Genomic DNA, 18883 nt, shown 5'->3' on the forward strand with positions numbered 1-18883 from the left:
TCTCTGCAGAAGAAATGCTATCCCAGTTCCAAAATTCTACCACAGAAATCCATGACATATGCTCGTATTGCTGTAAAGCCTGGGGTAGCTGTGCATGCTGTACAGGCAAAGGAGGAAGAGGGGAAAAACAAACCATACAGCGGTTGATTATTGACTCAATTCTGTTATCATGGAAGCACAGGGAGTTTGGACAGATTCCTTGAAGTACAGCATACCCTGAAAACCAGGAGCTGGATGTGTTAACTCTTTACAATCCGTAAGACAAAGTTGGAAGCCACATCACTGTGACAGAGGTAGGCTTATAATGAAGCTTTAGAATGAAGAGTTCTTCTGTGCCAAAGTCTTTGAGGTATCGAGAACACTTTCCCACTCAATTTGTCATGGAATAAAAGCTTAGAATCTTGTGCATATTTTAAAGGAGGGAAAATAGCTGTAAAGGCAGTAACTAAATTAAGAACTCTACTGTATCGGGGTGCCATATGCTGTGGGTAGAATATTCAGACTGTGGTATCAGGATGCTACAGAAAGTTCAGTAATATGATGCCATGTTATCCTTTTCCTTCTCAAAGCTTTAGCAGTACATTCAGTTTCCTATAAGCTAGAGGATTAATTCATCTCACTCTCTGAGGAAAGCAAGCTTCGGGAAGTCTGGCTGGAAAGGCAGCATGTAGATAGCCCAGGCTCTTTAGGCTACATAATTAATCTGAATAGCTTAATGACTTGGGTTATTCCAAGCACTGTGGCAACAAATTCTTGCTTTTAAACAGTTGATTCCAGGCTTAGTAGCTGAAGCAATCTGAGACAATCCAGGGTAAGTGTCACTAAAGTTGGAGAGGACTCAAATGTTGCCGATTTTCAGTGAAATGGGGATTAGCATTTCAGTAAGATTTCCATCTGGTAGCTCATGTTGGTTCTAACCCATGGATCTGTTGAATTATTAGGGTTTCAGGTTTCAAAGTATTTGTAAATTGCTGTAACATACAGCATGACATTCTGCCAGTCTGGACGCTCAGTTCGCACCATTTCATTGATGTCCTGTCACAGAAAACAGACTGGTCAAAATCAGGAATAACAACCTCAAGAGCAACATGGTAGGGCTTTTACCAATTCCTGGGAATGGCAAATCTGTGAAGTTTCCACAATAATCTGTAAAGTTTCCACAATTTAAAGTATTGATGAAGAAGCTGTTTCCTTCCATACATTTTTGTTAATACTTAGAAAACATAAGGGGCTACAAACAGCAGATCTGGAGGTGGTGGTTTTGTTGACTTCAGATCAAAACATGTAATGCTGTGTGTACTTGAGTTGTCCCCCACTTAGTACAATTAATACAGTACTGAATATTTTAATGTTCACATATCCTACACAGCCTCACAAGTTAACACAACCTACCCAGGTACTGAGAGTCACAGAATCAAAGCTCAGATATTAATTGAAGCTAAAGATAAATATTCATACCAGGGTAAGAGTGAGCATCAATAAATAAATGAATCTCATCTTACACCAGACTAATGAACTTTAGATTACTTTATACATAATTTTTAGTAAAGAGGCAAGAAAGAAGGAAGGTTACTTCCAATTCGGATATATCCAAGAGACAAAGCAATCAGTTTCTGTTTAACTGATATCCCAGTTCACATGTATTTCACAGTAACAATATACCAGATTGTCTGTGAATAAGCAGGATAAACAAAGGCTGACCTAGGCTTCTCAGCACATGTCCAAAGGAAAACACAGTGATGTAGTTTCTAGTAATTATTGTTTACTGTAAGGGTCTATTTTGTAAGCTTTATGTCCAGGAACCTCCAGAATTCAAAATAGATAGTTTTGGGTTTTTTTTAAATTCTCCACATGAAAGTAGTCAAACACTTTCTTATTCAGGGAACAATAACTTCCCCTTATATTAGTACTACTATGTACATACAATAGTTTTCACACCCTTTTTCACCCTCCTCCCAAACCACTCAATATGGACAAGGAAAAAAATCCACAAATATTTGTCTCATACACATTGTGTGTTTAGGTTTTTCAATAGATATTAAATCTTTAAGATGGGTAAGATTTGCACTGAGAAGATGTAATTCCATTCATGCTTTTTAGAGCATCTGTAATTCAGTACATTACAAAAGGAAAACACAGTCAACAACCATTTAGACTAAAGCTGAATTATGTAAGAATTACTGCTGTTACTTTCCACAAACTAATTCTTCCATCAGCACCAGGTAAGAAACTTCCATGTTTCAAATCACTGACACAGTCAAGGTGCTAAAGCCCAGCAGTGGCACTGCCATTGTCAGCATACACAATGCAGGGGACAAAGGCTTTGATAAGGATCAGGGAAAGTGTTGTTTTTTAAAATGTCTGGCTTGGTTGTATTATTAGTTGCTAACTAGGGCAGCTCTATTAGAATATATTTAAGTATAATTTCTGACACTGGCAATTGAGCTGAACTTTTGTGATTACTTAAAAGGGCTTGGGATTCTCCCAGTCCCACAACTTCAGAAATCTTCCCTTTCTAGTAAATACTGTGCTATTGAAAGCTAACTATTTTAAGCTAAATTTTGCATAAGAAAGCTCATTATAAACAATTGAAAACAACTTCCATTTACAGTGCTGATCAATTAAAATTATCAACTTAAGATATATAACAAATAATTTGAAAGTAGATCAGAGACAGAACAGAGAGAATTCTTCTTCAAGATTTTATCACAAAACTATTTGTCAAATTATTCTCAAGCAAATCCGAAGCCTTTATTATGACTTCTTATGATACTGAGTATCACACATACCATCCCTACACAGGTTGATTGTATCTGCTGTAGGCCACCATGCTATTGCCTTTGCTGCAGCAGCTGGAGCACAGGTCTGTATCCCAGCCACTATGCTGACAACAGTGGGTTTAGTAACAAACCAGTGAGGCAGGGAGTATTGTTTGTTTTTCTGTCAAGTATGATACAGGGGCAATAACGTCTGGCTAGGCTCATCTGCTCCTATTTTAAAGTATAAAGCATCAAAATCTTCCAAAAGTACAAAATAGAATAATCTCATTTTTGTCAATGGGACATAATAATTCATTCAGTGTGCATTTAAAACTTACCAGAGTAGATTTGATGCCAACACTTTCAGCTGCCTGAAAAGCCAAAGTGAAATTTCTTCTCTGCATGAGACATAGAAATATGTTAGAACTCAAGGAAATACTACTTCAAACATAATAAAGTGGTGCTAAGAATGTTCACAGCAATGTTGCTACTTTTGCATCAAATGAAGTCTATAATTTGACCATAGTAATTTAAAAACAACCATAGGAATAAACATGTCCTAATATCATCCAAAAATGCATGGAAAATATTTATTAAGTCCTCATTCAGAAGATAATGCTGAAAAACCATTGTCAGTGAAGAATGACTAAGTTATCATATGCTAAAAGAATAAATAAATAATTTTTTTGAAAGTATAAATAAAAACCTATTCACATGTTAATGAAATATTATTGTATTTTTTTTAGGAATTATCATTAATAATGTACCTCCAGGTAACACACCTGTAGGAGTTAACTACCATACGCACATATACAGACTGCTCTGCAGTCTTGACATCTTCTAGTTTATCTTTATTTGATAAATATCACTTGAGAAGAGATCACAGTCACTAATCAGCATGAAAAAGTAGGATGAAACAACATCCTTGTGAAATTTCAAGGTACAAACAAAACATGTCAAGATACAAATTTTATTTAATATTTTTCATTCCTTGCTTCCAAAACCTGAACAGAAAACACTTCCCAACTGTTTGGGCTAAATGCCTCAGACTTAAATTTATGACCCCCTATTATTTCTTTTTCTCATATCTGTTCCAAAGTTCTGTTTAACCCAATGATCTCATAATGTTAAAGTGTCATAATAAGAATTGTAGCAAGATAGCTTGAACTGTGTCAATTATTATTCCTAGCAATATTTCTTTTTAGGAACTCAAATTTATTAACTCTTTTTTATTAAGCCATATTAATTATATAGTCTTGCAGTCTCAGGAATAGGATTTTTAATGCCATACCTTGTCCTGGCTGTTTAGTTCTTGATAGGGAATATGGGCTGGGAGGTAAGTATGGAGGACTGCACAGAAAGCCAAGCCATCATTCCAGCTACTGCTGAAGTTTGTGATGTCAATATTCTTAAAGGGAAAAAATAAAAACCATATTAAAATTATAATCTAACAAATATTAGTTCTACCAATCCACCAATACCTATGGGTTGTTGGGGATTTTTTGTGGTTGTTTTTTCAAGTATCTTTGAAGAAATCAGCAGAGAAGATAAACAGCCTAATACTAAAGTTCTGTGGTAAAAAACCAAAACACTCTAGTGCAGCAAACAATCAAAAAATTGGTGTTAAGAAAGTATGTTCTCTTGTATATTAATTCCAGGTAATACTAATTTCCTCTCCAGCCCCGCACTGTGCTGCAGAGTAATAGAATGGATTTGGTACAAATGTACATACCAAGATAGAAAAGCAAATGTGTCGAGATGTATGCCTAAAATCCCTGAAACAGATCATGTGGTAGTATTGCTGTTAATTAAGGTTTACTTTTCTGTTTTCTACTGCTTTAGTATCCACACAAAATTTCTAACATATGAGGACAAATATTTTATATTCTAAACAAACCATGTCTATACAGAAACCTATGTGAAGAAGATCACAAACAAAAATTAAGTTTCAGTTGGAAATAGAGATGTTCCAACAGATTTTACACTGACAGGGGTAGAGAATCCTTATTTTTTTATTGGAACTGAAACAGAAACATGCAGTCTTGCCCTCTTGGATCTTTTAGTTCCAGTAGGAAATTCAGTGGCACTGGTAAATGCATCTCCTGGGACTATATATTACTGTAAAAAGAGTGAGGCTTGTCGAAAACAGTTATGAACAAGATGCCTCAGTCACCTTTTAAATTACTGTATACTTGGCTGTTGGCAGTCAAACAATGGTAAAGAGGCTAAGTGGAGAGCAGTCAGTTTAAACTTTAATTAAGAAACAACCAGTAACAACAACTCACAGGTTATCTTTCAGACCTTTATGGAGAAATATAAATATGCTTTAATATCTAACTCACTTAACTGGGCTTAAGCAGAAGGTAGCAAGCTCCCCTACATAATTTAAAAAAAATTTAATGCAGCAGGAACTATAACCTGCAGTCACTGAGTTCCAAAACATAATCTCCCAAGTCAAACTTTCACCTGACAGCAACTTACTAGCACCTGTCTTTGACAAGACGCTAAAACCTGTCATTCCTAATGCAAAAAAAACCCACTCGGAGTCCGTGTTGCTGTGCCAGGCAGGCTGGGAAACAGGCCTCCTCCTTGTCACACCAATGATTTGGGTTAGAAACGGAAAACAACTACAATCCCTTCCAACAGAGGAAAAAAAACAAACTCACAAAACTTGAGGCAATTTCTAGAAGAATGTGAGGGAAATCTCCGTTTCCTGCTCAGCTTTGGAATATTTTTTTTTTTAATACCAAGTGCCCCAAAGGCAGGTTCGGGCCCTGCTGATGTCGGCCTACGTGCTGGGGCTCACAATGGCCAAGGCCTGGTCAGAGCCGCGCTGCAAACGGAAGCAGCATTGTTGGAGACCCCCAGGCTGTGGGAACATGCTCTTCACACAGCTTCCTCCAGCCACAGGGGTGGGAAAATGTAAAAGCAAAAAAAAAAAAAGAAAAGCAGCTCTGCCTTCTTTCTCCTCGAGAGTGACAGGAAATTGGATTTAAACTACTGCCTGTTAAAACTTTTTCAATGTTACTTAAATTAGGCAAACAAATGCAACATGCAGTACAGAAGTTTAAGGGGGGAAAAAAGGGAAAAAAATTAAAAAGCCAATAAAATCTGTCTTGTGTCTGTTTACAAAGGCACAAGATAAAGCCTCAGATCACATCTGCATCAATAGATGAATAAAGGTAGGGAAAAGGGCTTTTTCTTGTCACACTCACCTGTGGCAAGGTAGTTATAAGAACTTAATGTGAATTATAATGTTTCCTTTGCTACACAATCAAATGAAGGAGAAAAAAAAAAATCGGTTCTGGTTTTCACCCTGTCCCTCCTTCTCCAGGATGGCCCAAGTGATGTGGGATGGGGAGAAGGAAGATGTACACTGGCACAGCCACAGTTAAGTTAAACACAGATCTGCTCAGATATAAATGCATGCATTGAGCCAAGCCATTAAAAAAATTGTACTAGTAGTTAAAGCTACTGGGGAACATTAGCAGATTTTTAACTCTCAGGACTATAAGGATAGATATGACATTCCTTATTAAAGTAAGCAGGAATGAAGCATTAATTTGCCGAAGCTTCTAACACAGCAGTTTCCAATCTAGTGACTTAATGCTTGGTATAGTTTCAACAAGTACCTGTTGAACTGGTATTACTGCAGAATATACTCTATTTACCACAGACCGAGAGTCCATTAAAGCCAGTCACTGTACAAATAAAGTTTGATAGTACCTTGCCTTACAGAGCTTAACAATGCTTTTTTTCTCTCCCAGGTTGCTCCACACATTTCAGAGGAAGCACAGCAACATTTCTTTGAAATTTTAGGAGTTTGAACCTAAACACCAGCATCACTGAAGCACAGATGAGATCTCAGTACTGAAACTGAGATGGAAAGGCACACAGCCTTTCAAGAGACAGCAATAGCTTATATGGGAAACCAGGGGGCACAGAGAAAAGAAAAGGAAGCGATGCAATCCTGCTAAAGCCATGAGCTGGAATAGTGATCTTGCAACAGTCAGGATGGACATCAACAGGCAAGATGAGCTCATCAAAACTAGAAACCAGGATGCTGCAGTCATGTATGAGATCATCTGAACCTATACCTGAGGTTTGACCCTGTGGATGAAGAAGTAAGACTTGTGCTCATAATATATGAAGAGAGAAATTGCAAGGTAGCCAAACAGAAAATACACCTATAGAACGACTCAAGCTGAAGACAGGACTCTTCATATGATCTAAAAACCAGAAGGAGAACTCACCCTCAGAATCTAAAGACATTTTTCATAATTTTATAAGTATATTCCCTTACTCCAACATGTGAGCAAGAGAAACAGGATAAAGTTGTGCTGAAAATGGTAAATGAAACTAAACTAAGAGAAAGTTGTATTCAGTTAAACATCACAGTTGTATAAACTAAAAATTTCACTTTAAATATTAGTTGCATCCATAGAATGTTTAATTTTGAATATCAACATTGTTAAAAGAGGCCACTTATAGCTCACCTACAAGTTTGGTTGGTTCTCAAAAGGAACTTGAAAAACCCTGTTTTTCTAAAACTTCTTGTAGGATCCAGCTTTTAATATTAAGACAACAAGCAGAAAACAAACCTATCATCCAAGAATTTGGATCCAGAAGCTGAATTAAATACAACGGAAGGAAACAATTAAAAGGAACTGGTTTCTGTTTCCAATTTCTCTGAGCATTATGAATTATTATTACCTCTCAGACTACAAAAGTATGATATTGGTCAGACGCTAAAAAACAAATCTAGAAATGGACAGATTGTCATTTAAACCGAACATTTAATTTTTTATGTAGGGCTTTGAGCACATAACTGGCTCATTTAAATACAGCTCAATTTTATTTCCCAAATGCTTTTAACTACTTGTGGTTTTTTGAAAAAGCTTGGTCAGTATAATTAAATCAATCTTGCATTAAGCTGTTATTTCTCAAAGAATTGACAGTAAACAGAACATCAGCCTAAAATCTCTGACATAATTTCTTCTTTGTTACTGCTTTTATTAAGTAATTTGCTCTATTAAGAGAATTCTACTGGAATCTAATCCGGACTTTTTCTTCAAACCATTTCAGACCACAATATTAAATCAATTGAAGGACATACTTTCAGATAAATGGTCAAATGAGGAATAAGCCTTTGCAGAGATAGGTGAACCAGAAGGTTTACCAGTCCCCATCTCTTAATGTTTAATATTTAGGATGAAAATGAAGTCACCTCTACTTCTTGGGAGAGATTTTTTTTTTTAAAGGCAATTTAACAAAAGGAGTTAAGCAACAGGTTCTTGTCAGAAAATGATCTGTGGAAGACACTTTCTAACCAGGAATAAAAAATAGAGTTAAAAATTTGTAAGACTTTTCTAAAGACAGCATAAGAACATAACATTTTACATAATCAAACAGACCAAATTCTATAGTTCATTCTACAGCCATGACAAAGAGAGGAAAAAAGGTGGTACAGGAACACTGAGGCAGATCCACCAAAAAACATTTTAAGCCTGACTCAAGCTCCTAGTAAACTGCAGAGTAGGAGCAGTCACTGCAAAATGAGTATTCCATTGCACTCACAGAGATAAAAAAAAGATTCTTCCTGAAACAAGGTTGAAATGTAATAGGAACAAAACAATCCATCATGATTTGAACATGAATCAGAAGTGCATTCTGGCAGTAAATAGGACAAACTGTGTCCTGACTGCATCACTGTAAGTACAGCCAGCAGACCAAGGGATGGGATTCTTACATTCCCCTGGGCCCTTGTCAGACTTTACCCGCAATACTGTAGAGAGTTTTTGTCTCCCCAATTTAAAATAGTTATTGAAGAATAAAAAAAAAGGTCCAGCAGAGAGTTACCAAGATGGTTAGAGATCTGAACAGATGAATAAAGGCTGAAGGAATTTAGTTTATTCAGTCAAAAGAAGATTCAGGAGAGATGTCATCAGAGGCCTAAAAGGCAGTTACAGAGAAGACGGAGGTACTCTTCACGAGGACACATGGTGACAGGACAATACACAACTAGCATAATCTATCTCTTCCCAGTGAAATTCTGTCTGGATAGAAGTCTTCACCATGAAAAAATTAGGCATTGAATGATTAATTAAGTCTAGGTAAGTGGAGAAAAATCCCTCAATAGAAAAACTCTAGACTGCTTAGCAGGGCTCTGCATAACATCAATCTAAGGTCTCTCCCAACCTATGACTTCCCTAGAAATCAAAATTTTAAAGTGATTTTAACCAGTGTAATGCTAATCTTGAATTTGTCTCTTAGTGCTTTCTGCAATAATCCCAAATGAACTGAGTGCCTTCTATAATCAGTGAAAATACCTTGTTTTAAAAGCAAGAAACAGATACTATTACAACCCAGTGATCCAGCTTTCTTTCTCCCCTGCTCATCAAGAGAACTCCACAGCTAAAAAACCTGCAAATACCAGAAAACCACAACTAAGGAAACCACGCTTTCTAGCCTATAAAATAAGAACAAAGTTCTTTAAACTCTCTCTTCAGTGGACACATCCATAGCTGTCTTCCATCTCCCTGAATTATTTCTATTACAACTGGAGCAGAGGAGCATACTGCATAGCAGCTATTTTTCCACCCCTTGCTCCGCACAAGGAGAGGTTCCCACATCCTAACTCAGTTTGGCTCACAAATGAGTTAGGACATAGAGAAAATAAAAACATGTGTCTATGTCTCTGTTTTATTAGTTAATGAAATAAGTGGGTTGAGAAAGCAAAAGCATTAATATGATCCTGTACTGTAATATATTAAACCATTAAAACAAGATTTGAGGTTTAAGTGTACAGACCTTGGCAGGCTTCCTTGCATGGCAGAAAACTACTATTAAAAAGTTTTTAAAGACATATACACACAAAAGAAAAGAGTAACCATTCCAAAATTAGAAAGGTAAACTACAAAATAACTGCTATTCACGCTCCACTGATGCAGGTTTCACTGGATCCCAAGTAATGGGTTAAAGCTGAGGCTAGCAGTACTTCTGGCAGTAGAAAAGAACGTTAAGAGGCTTAACAGCAGCGCCAACTGCTGCCTCCTCAACCCCAGCTTCTGTAGAGGCAGTAAACTGCAAATATAAACCATCAAAACCCTTAAATATTGACTGATAACGTTTCTTTCCATACCAAAGACATATTATGCATTAGTATTGGGACAATAAAGAACCATAAAAGGAGCAGTCATTTAAAACAAACAATAGCTTCAGACATTAACATCTGAAGCACTTACAGAGATACAGACAGCTTCATAATTTATTCTAAATTTTGTCATAATTAAGTCTAACAAGTTGACATTTCTCTTGTATCAGAATCCAAACCAAACAGAAAAAGGAAGCATGTCCTTCCTTAATTCAACAATTTTTGGCTAAAGCATCACAGCTTAAACCATGGAGAGAAGTGTTCTGGCAGCCTGACTACTTTGACAAATCAACCAGACAGCACCAGAGAAAACATGAATACCCTGAAATCATTATTTGAACACAGGCTTACATAAGGACACAGGCTTGTCCTCTTTTTAAAAATCAGTATAATACTTTGAGAAGAATATTATCTAGCTTAGTGTTGGTAAAGATGTGTAAATACAAGAGCAGGTTTTAAAAAAAGTGATGTGAACCACCTTCTACCTTTAGCTTTGTTATTCTACATTTATTACCTGAGTACCAATTAAACCACAGCTTGATTTTAAGATGCATTCAGCACAGCATGAGGCACAGAGACATTGATGGTCAGTCACACTGCTCAATCATTACACAATTTTATTGTTTATTGCTGCCATGTAAACAATAAGTTTAAAATTTTTACTAAGACATGTAGCTTTGATCTGTCTAGCAGGTAAAAATTAGGTGGACTTTTCAGAAAAAAACAGCACTGCATGAATTAGAGGACAGGTACTACCAGGCTCCATTAAGGAGGTCTTCCGTTGTATCTATAATTAGGAAGAGTGAAAAGCTTGGAGAAAAGTAAAAAAAAAAGTAGTCTATTCTTGCTGCTATCTTGTGACAATTGCTTTTTGGTGTCAGACTGCTGGAAGTGAATTATGTCTCAGAATGCTGACAAAAAGTGGAAAATATATTGAAATACTGCTGTAGATAAGAATGGGAAAGGACGTGTGTATCCTGTTTATTGGTCCCTTTTTTAACATGAAACATGCATGCCTACATCCTTTTTGGAACTTTTACTGTGTACTCAAAATGAAAGTAGCTGTGTTCCAGCTAGGGTAAGTGCTCTGTAACAGCTGGATGAGATTACATTATGCTTTGAAGATATCTGGAATTTATGACAGTTTTATGACACTGCACATATTTTAGAGGAGCCTGGAGGAGCCTCTTCTCTCTGGAAAATCCAGCAGTTGGTGATGTATTCCAAATCATGTCAGATCCCAAGTAAAGCTAACACATGATCAAATTTCAAGTATTTCGTGCCTGTACATCTGAAAATGAAAGGTGATTGGCCCCTTCTTCATCTAAATGCTTTAAAAAAACCCCTTATCTTAAGAGAGAAACTCTTCTCTTCCATGGCTTAGCAACCAGTTCAGCCCTGAATATAATTAAACTCAGTAACAGAGTGAGTGCAATACCAGCTAAGACTGCACAGGCTCTAGATGAAAGTTAATACAGAACCTGCCTGCTGTTGGTTTTGCAGTGACCTTCTGCAGATTGCCATTCCCCAGTCCTAAGATTCAAGGAGACCTTCTGCTTGCAAACAATATTCCAACAGCATGTATATTAAAAACAACAATATAGTAAGATTTTTCTCTTATTTTCATTAGTTATTTTAGCCTTTCTTTTTTTTTTTCTTGAGATACTCTTCAAAAAATACCAGATTTGGAACACAGTTAAATATTGTTTCATGAGTATATTTCAAGAAATCTATTAATTTATTCCCTTCCAAATTTGTTCGAATAAATCAAGAAACTGTGTAATAAAATAATTCATGATCATTTTTTTAATGGGGTTGTTTATTATAATGCGTTCACAAAACAGAGAGTCTTAAGATTCCTTTAAAAATTCTGCTATGTGGAACTAGCTATTTGTCAGAGGTGGAAAGTGCAGTTTGGTGCAATTGTCTGTGAATGTGTGTGAAGGGCTGTAAATAAAATCCACTATAATGGGCTCAAATTAAGGCTTCACCACACTATCCTCTTTGAATTATTTAGCATCCACAAAACTTCAGTCTTCTAAACCAGACATACTTAAGACTTTTAATCAGAAGCTTGAAAGTAATTTCCTAGAGGGAATATGAGACAGAAGTTTTTCTTCTTCCATTTTATTTAAGCAGACTAAAAATATTAGTTGTACCAAGCAGTTAAGTATTACTATGTTCTCCACAAGTACCTGAATGAAAGAAATCTTCACTCTCTGCAACAGAACAGACCTTGGTGTGTTGTGGGCTTTTTTCATCTTTAGAATTTTCAACAAATGGAATAAGAAGCAGCTCAAGAACTAGAGCTGGCCTCTAAAGGGAACAGCATTTAATCCCTCTGCTGCTGCTCATTAATAAAGGTAAACCAACTTCTCCGTATCTTGCTTTTAGCATTTTAAGCCACTGGCAGCTCACTCTCTAGACTTCAAATAAAATTTTTGAAATTAAGATTTGTATCTGGCTGTTTGTGTGATTACTATTTCTTACTCTACGTATAAACCAGAAATTCAACTATTCTCCAATATCCACTGCAAAATATAATCCTGAAAGGGGTAAAGCAATGCCAGATTCAACCATGACTCTGAGAAATGAGGCTTTAGCTTAGTGTGCATGGTTCCACCTTCTGCATGAAACACTGACAGCTAAAATAATTTTCTAGAAATATTTTATGTATAATTTTCTAGAAATATGTATGCATGCATAAAAACTACAGCTGCAACATATAACCTCCAGGTGAAAGGATGAAAACAAGCTAAAAAAAGGGACTGTTGTTGACAACTCATAAAGAAGCAAACATGTCTTTACATGTTGGCAAAGATATACTGGAAAACTAGTGGCTTGCAGAGCTGAGTTTTACTTAAATAGTTTCTTAGATTTGGTAGTTTATTAGATTTGCATTAGAAACAATATAATATGAATAGAAAAAAATCAACTAAAGTATTCTAAGACTTCCTTTTCCTATTTTTCAAACCACAGTACTTCCAGGTAATTTTTAGAATTCATTACAGACTCAGTTTACAAGTATTTTTCCTTTAACCTGCTATATTTGTGACTAATTAATATCTAACATTGATTGAAATTCTTAAGAGGACAGAAATTGGTGACCAGATAGAAAGTGGACCTACTGCTATTCCCACAGAGGAAAAGGCTGGGATATTTAGGACTGCTCTGTTCTATGTGGCTCCCACAGCAGCTGAGGGGCAGCTGGTGGATGGTCAGCAGGCAGGCAGGTACCTCTGAAAAGCCTGTGCTGGCTCTTGCCCAGATGCTAAGCCAAACAAAAGCAAACAGCGGTAAAGAAGAAAAGTAGACCTTACAATGATGGGAAATGCTGGGGATAAAAAGTACTCTGGCAATTTTGTGTTATAGGGAAGGAGGAGGAGAGCTAGAGTACCTTAAGTAGGATTGAATGAGGAAGGGAGAGGCTCATTATTCCAATGCTTATTTACAGTCTGTCAGTTTTGAATCCACGAGCTTTCAAATCAAATTAAAACCAAGTGAAGCTTCAATTAAAAAAAAAGAATCCTTATCTGGCATTGATAATTTTGTTGAGATGCCAGAAAGCTGGATAAGCACTATTCACAATGAATATAATGCTAGATATGTTTAAAACATTAGAACACCACTAACATGGTGTTCAACCAGAATTGAATTTCAGGGGATGCTAAAAATAATCAAATTCTGTTCAACAAAGAAATGAAAAATGAGTGTGCCTAAAGCAAAAGACATCTCAAAAAACTAACAATATAACGTCCTGGTATTTTCTTCCTTTTTCAAAAGAAGCCATGCATTGATTGTACAGATGCTATATGCTATGGTTCTCAGTAGCACAGAACATACTAAAGTTGTTGAAGCAAGTACAGCAAGTCAGCAAATCTATTCTTCTATTAGTGTTTATAAAACTCAAGTAATTATAAGCAGCAATCTACATAAACCAAAGCATGCTCTTGCATGTGCACACAACTACAGAATGAAAAGTTTGGAATAGTTTCTATTGTTTTTCCTAAACAGATAAGGAAGTTGTCAAATTCATCTTTCATTTCAAGACAACAGGAAAATATTTTTGCATTCAGTTTTAGAGGATTTATAAAGAAATACAACATCCTGCCTTTTTTTTAAAATGTGGGGAAGGAGAAAGACACTTTCCACAAAGAAGCTTATCCTCAGAAATAGCACAATTTAGTACTAGATGTGCCACAGGAAGAGGGGGAGGGCTTATATCCCAAGCCTGTCCATTGTACTGGAAGACGACTTTTCCTATGGATGGGCGATCATCCTGTTATGCAGCTCCCAACTTCCTCCTGCATTGTGAGTCTCAAGTCATGGAAAGAGTAAAGTTCTTAAAATGAGAATTGTGTTGGGAACTCAAAACACTTTCAATACAAGTTAACCAAACAAATACATCATGGTCAGACTATTAACATCCTGGTTTAGTTTGCCGAAGCCACTATTCTTTTGGAAAAATAATGTAATCAGGAGAACTCTGGATAGTTATCTTGTTAGTTCTTTTGGCTTCTGATAACGTTTGGACTAGCTGAAAAAAAGAAGTTTGGAACTGCAGCAGAAAGCCAAGTACAAAATGCACGACAATGCAACCTTTAAAAAACAAGCTGTCTGTAAATAGAGACTAAATCAGAGCACATTGAAAGATCAAAAAATACCTCTGAAATCTGAGAAATAACACTAACTGCATTTGGGAAACATTAAATTTAACCTTGAGTTGCTAAGTTTCAGTTACAGTTTCAAAGTGCAGCCTGGAAAAGGCTGCTTTAAAGTGCTTCAGTAAGAGGTCAGCTGTTCCCTTAAGAGGAAAAAAAAAAAAAAGTATTATCAACATGGAGCAAAGTAACTAAAGAGCTATTAATGTTAGCTAGGTTAGGACTCGTAGCATGTGTTCCAAGAAGAGAGTACAGTACATACCAGTGCCATTGCAATCTATGCAGTCAACTGTGGAGCACCTGGTTTATGCCATTGGCAGCTTCTGGTGTGCTGCAGCTACAAGTATGCTGCATTCAACAGCTCTGCAGTTACCTGATAGCCTTCTGTTTTTTTCTGGCACCACTTCAGCAAGGCATTTCTCTTGGATCCTCCATATTCTCTTGCTAGGGCAGACAAGGGATCTTTCCTCTCTTCCCTAGAAACAAGGCAAAAGCACAACTTAAGAGCTTGTAGCTTATCTTTTGCAGCAGAAATATTGTAAAAGCTTAAAAGAAGGACAAACCATTGTCACAGTGGAACTATTAGGGTACAGCACTTTAGACTGAAAAACAGAATACACAGAGGTACCTGCAGACACTTCAGAGTTATTTTGGAGTAATTCTGCCATTAGCAAATCATCCATTTTCCTTCAAATTCAACATTTTCTCTGAGGCTTGTCACCCTCAATGATATTTTTTCTAAGAGTTCAGAAAATTAAAACTCACAACATGGTAAGTTCCAGCTTGAACCATTAAGCAAACTCAAGTGACTTTATTTTGTATTTAGAAAGAGAATAAACCGATGCTATCTCTTTTGCATCTCATGGCTGATTACAAATGTCACCTTGAAACAACAAGCTTGCATACTAGCAGCATGCCATTATTAACATAACATTTGCCTGAGATCTGGAGTTCTTAAAAAAAGGAAGGAAAGATCTAGCTAGGTTGATCTGCCATTTGATAAACTGGCACCAAAAATATTCACTTTTTTTCAAATAAGAATGTTAAACAACCAATAAAAGCTATCAATTCATTTCACTTGGAGTCTGTCAAGCTTAAGAGTAATTTTTTCTTTTAAGGAAAGACTGGGGAAGAAACAAAGATATTAGAGTTGGCCATTTTTTTATGTCTTACATTAGAAGGATCTCTTTACCAGAAAAGAGCTAACATTTGAAACATCCATGAAAACACATGCAGAGCAGAACAATAAGCAGGAAATGCTAAGTACCTTTCAGCATGAAAGACAGCAGTGTAAGCCTTCAAACCTGCTTATCCCAGAGACTGTAAGGAAGTTGCTAATGGTGAAATAAATTATCTGAATGGGTTACTGTATCTAATTTAATAGGTATCACACAGCCAGAAAGCTGCTTCAAGAAATTCTGTACTTCAATTCTTAAATCAGTACCTATTTCAACATTCCAAACTGGTGTATTTTTTTCATCAGTTATAAAGAAATGGTTAGACATATAAATCTCAAAAGTTAGTATATTAGGTCAGCTGTATTCCAAATCAAAAAGCCAATGAAGTTTCAATTACAATAGGAAATTGTAAGCTGCAAGTATCTGTTTTAGTGAATTATAGTAAGGTTTATTTTACAACAACTTTCAGAAAAAGGTAAGGGGAAAAAGAGAAACCTGATCACATAAACTAAAGGCCAGCAGTGCCATTCTGAGGACAGTTCCAAAGGCTGTGCACACCCACTGCTGCAGCTTCCACTGCCAAGTCTTCTTGTATTGCTTAGCATTGCAGTCAATAGTCAGGTGGCACAGTAATGATTATAACTTTAACTGCACAATTTTACCATTAAATGCCACACTGTTTCCTACAGTCCACAGGCTGCCATCACTGCAATTTTATGCATTACCAGTTCAAAGTTCATATACATGTGTTTTAGTCTTTTTTTTTCCTGGATGCACTTGATCTAAATTTAGATGCTAACACACACAGTATTAATTGCTGCTGGTAAAGAACCCACAGATCCAAATTCAATTTAATTTCTGCACAGGGGAAGGAGAGCAGCACTGAGGCATGCCCCAGCTGTGCCAGGGAAATAATTTTCAGTAACACCCATAGCTGCAAATAACTTCACAATTTCATAATGTAATTATTACATATTGCAAATGTCTCAGAACATTAAGAGTTTAATATTTCCACTGTACAAAAGCTTTGTCAGGAAGGTCTGTGTTAAATGGTCTTGAGAAAGTCATTTAACCTTTGCCTGTCATTGTCCCAATCTATGAAGTAGGGCTAAATACACACTTCACTTGCATAGTATGAGGCTTAAATACTTTGAAGCCCTTTGACTGGTAACACTACAGATAGGAAAAGTTTTTAATTTATCACAGACTTCTCTTTCTACCTTACTAATGAAAGGGGCTTGCCTGACCATTGGTTCCTTAGACTTGCACTATGATTTTGTCTGTGGGACAAGTAGCCCAGGCCCATTCACTCATGGCTATGTAGAAGACTTGGCAGTGTCTGGAGTTAAGACCTAGTCTTCAGCTGTGAGTACAGAAGTTAAGGTTCATCGTGCATTCCCCCTGGGTCCAAGCTACTCTGAAAAATTTGCTCACTGTGCCATAAACTCCTTTCTTGAATTTGGCTTTGGGGTATTCTGAACTGATATGAGGCTATTATTTAGTGACATAACTTGGGTTTCTAGCAGAACATAAAGTTTTGGTATCAACTTCATAAGCTCTAAAAAGCTTAACTTCTGCTCTAACTTTCAGAACACACACTCATCTGCAGAAATACTTTCTGAAGCTCTCAGAGATTATTGAAGATTGTTACTCTATGGGCAGCAGTAGCATCTGCAGCCTCAGTGCCACCTTTGTACACCAGATAGGTGCAGACAGCTACCTGGGAAATCAGCACATTCCAGTGCACCACAAAAAAAGGTTTTCACCTTTATTTAGGTGAAATTATTCACCTTATTCGACTTCTGGTTGTAGGGGTGACTGATGCTGTTGGAGAAGACGAGAGTGACAGCTGTGGGGAGGTGGTACCCATTGCCATAAGAGATGCTGGAGATGCTCCATCAGGTGCACTGATATCCCGTTTGATTTCTTCACTACTTCTTCGAGACACTAAGTGGGAAAATGCTCATAGATTTATCATTTGCAAACATAACATCTTTAAACTTCTTCAGAAGTTTTGCTAGGTAATATGCAAAGAATATTTGTATGCATTAGATAATGTACAATGATGTATTTGTTACCTAAAAAGTACAATCCTCCCATTTTAAACCACTGACAATCATTATTTCCACAAACAAAATCAGAATTGCTTAATTGAAAAATGATAATATGCTTTTCTGCCTCACTCACATAAAAAAAAAATCTACTTGCAAGCAGTAAAACATAACCAGGAACATTTTCTTTCCTCATATATACTTTGCACACCAAAATTATTTGTATTAGCAGGAAAGATGACAAAGATATCACTGTTTCATACAGGATTCATACTCATCTCTCTGGCACATCGATGCAAGTCTGTATATGCAACAATAAGGACACTAGACAAGCAATTGAAAAAAAAAATCTTAGTTCCACATGATGCAATAAAATGGAATATTATTCAACCTTTGGACTTTAGTTTCTTTCCCCAAATACTTCAATAGAAAACTTGAACACTGAAAAATCAGCTGTTCCAAAATCCAGTAGGAGGTTTTTTTGACAAGAGCTTGGTGGTATGAAGACCAAAGCTCCCTCTTGACAAAATACAGTAAATCTCCAAGTACAGTGTTGAAATGAGAGCTCCCAATTTATCTGATAATCTAAAAAACATGATATTACCAGAAATAGATTTGGCACTTTCCATAGCAGGTACTCTTGGTAAAGATGCCGGCCTGCTGGTAGAAGATGTTCTCAACAAATGTTCTGGACAAAGGAAAGGAGAGAACATAATTAACAAAGGCTCCAGTTAAATTTAAGACACTTAGGTACAAGCCGTGAATACTGTCTACCAATGCCTGACTTTGGCTCCTTCAGTGAGTGCTACTGATTTTATCTTCATGAAAGCTAAGGCCTAAATTTGCTCATTATCAATAAAGTTCACTATGAATACACCATGACCTTCTTAATCCTTTTTCCCTAAGGCCTCTTACAAATTCACTTGCCCTGATTTACAAAAAAAAAAATAATTGTTAAACCAAAAGCCTGAACAAGGGACCCCCATTTAGCACATGGCCAAAAACATCCAATATGCCATTCATGATGTGGATTGGTAAAGCAAATTGTTTCATCCCTCATGATTTTTTTTTCCTCTGGTTT

General features: G+C 36.5%; 1 protein-coding gene across 3 annotated transcripts in view; it reads right to left on the reverse strand.

Annotated features, from left to right (window-relative positions):
• Positions 1–469: 469 nt before the first annotated feature.
• SPECC1L (sperm antigen with calponin homology and coiled-coil domains 1-like) overlaps positions 470–18883 on the reverse strand; it is a 46129-nt gene continuing 27715 nt past the window's right edge. For 2 of the 3 annotated variants that reach the window (XM_010004801.1, XM_010004799.1), the window contains exons 10-15: positions 18407–18490; positions 17542–17698; positions 14947–15049; positions 4051–4167; positions 3098–3157; positions 470–1035 (exon numbers count right to left, since the gene is read on the reverse strand). In XM_010004801.1, the coding sequence (XP_010003103.1) occupies positions 946–1035; positions 3098–3157; positions 4051–4167; positions 14947–15049; positions 17542–17698; positions 18407–18490 (611 nt within the window). In that variant the 3' untranslated portion in view covers positions 470–945. The remainder of the gene's footprint in view (positions 1036–3097; positions 3158–4050; positions 4168–14946; positions 15050–17541; positions 17699–18406; positions 18491–18883) is intronic. The other variant, XM_010004800.1, reaches the window with a different exon arrangement.

This window comes from Chaetura pelagica, unplaced genomic scaffold (genome assembly GCF_000747805.2).
Source record: "Chaetura pelagica isolate M959 unplaced genomic scaffold, ChaPel_1.0 scaffold249, whole genome shotgun sequence".
NCBI lineage: Eukaryota > Metazoa > Chordata > Aves > Apodiformes > Apodidae > Chaetura > Chaetura pelagica.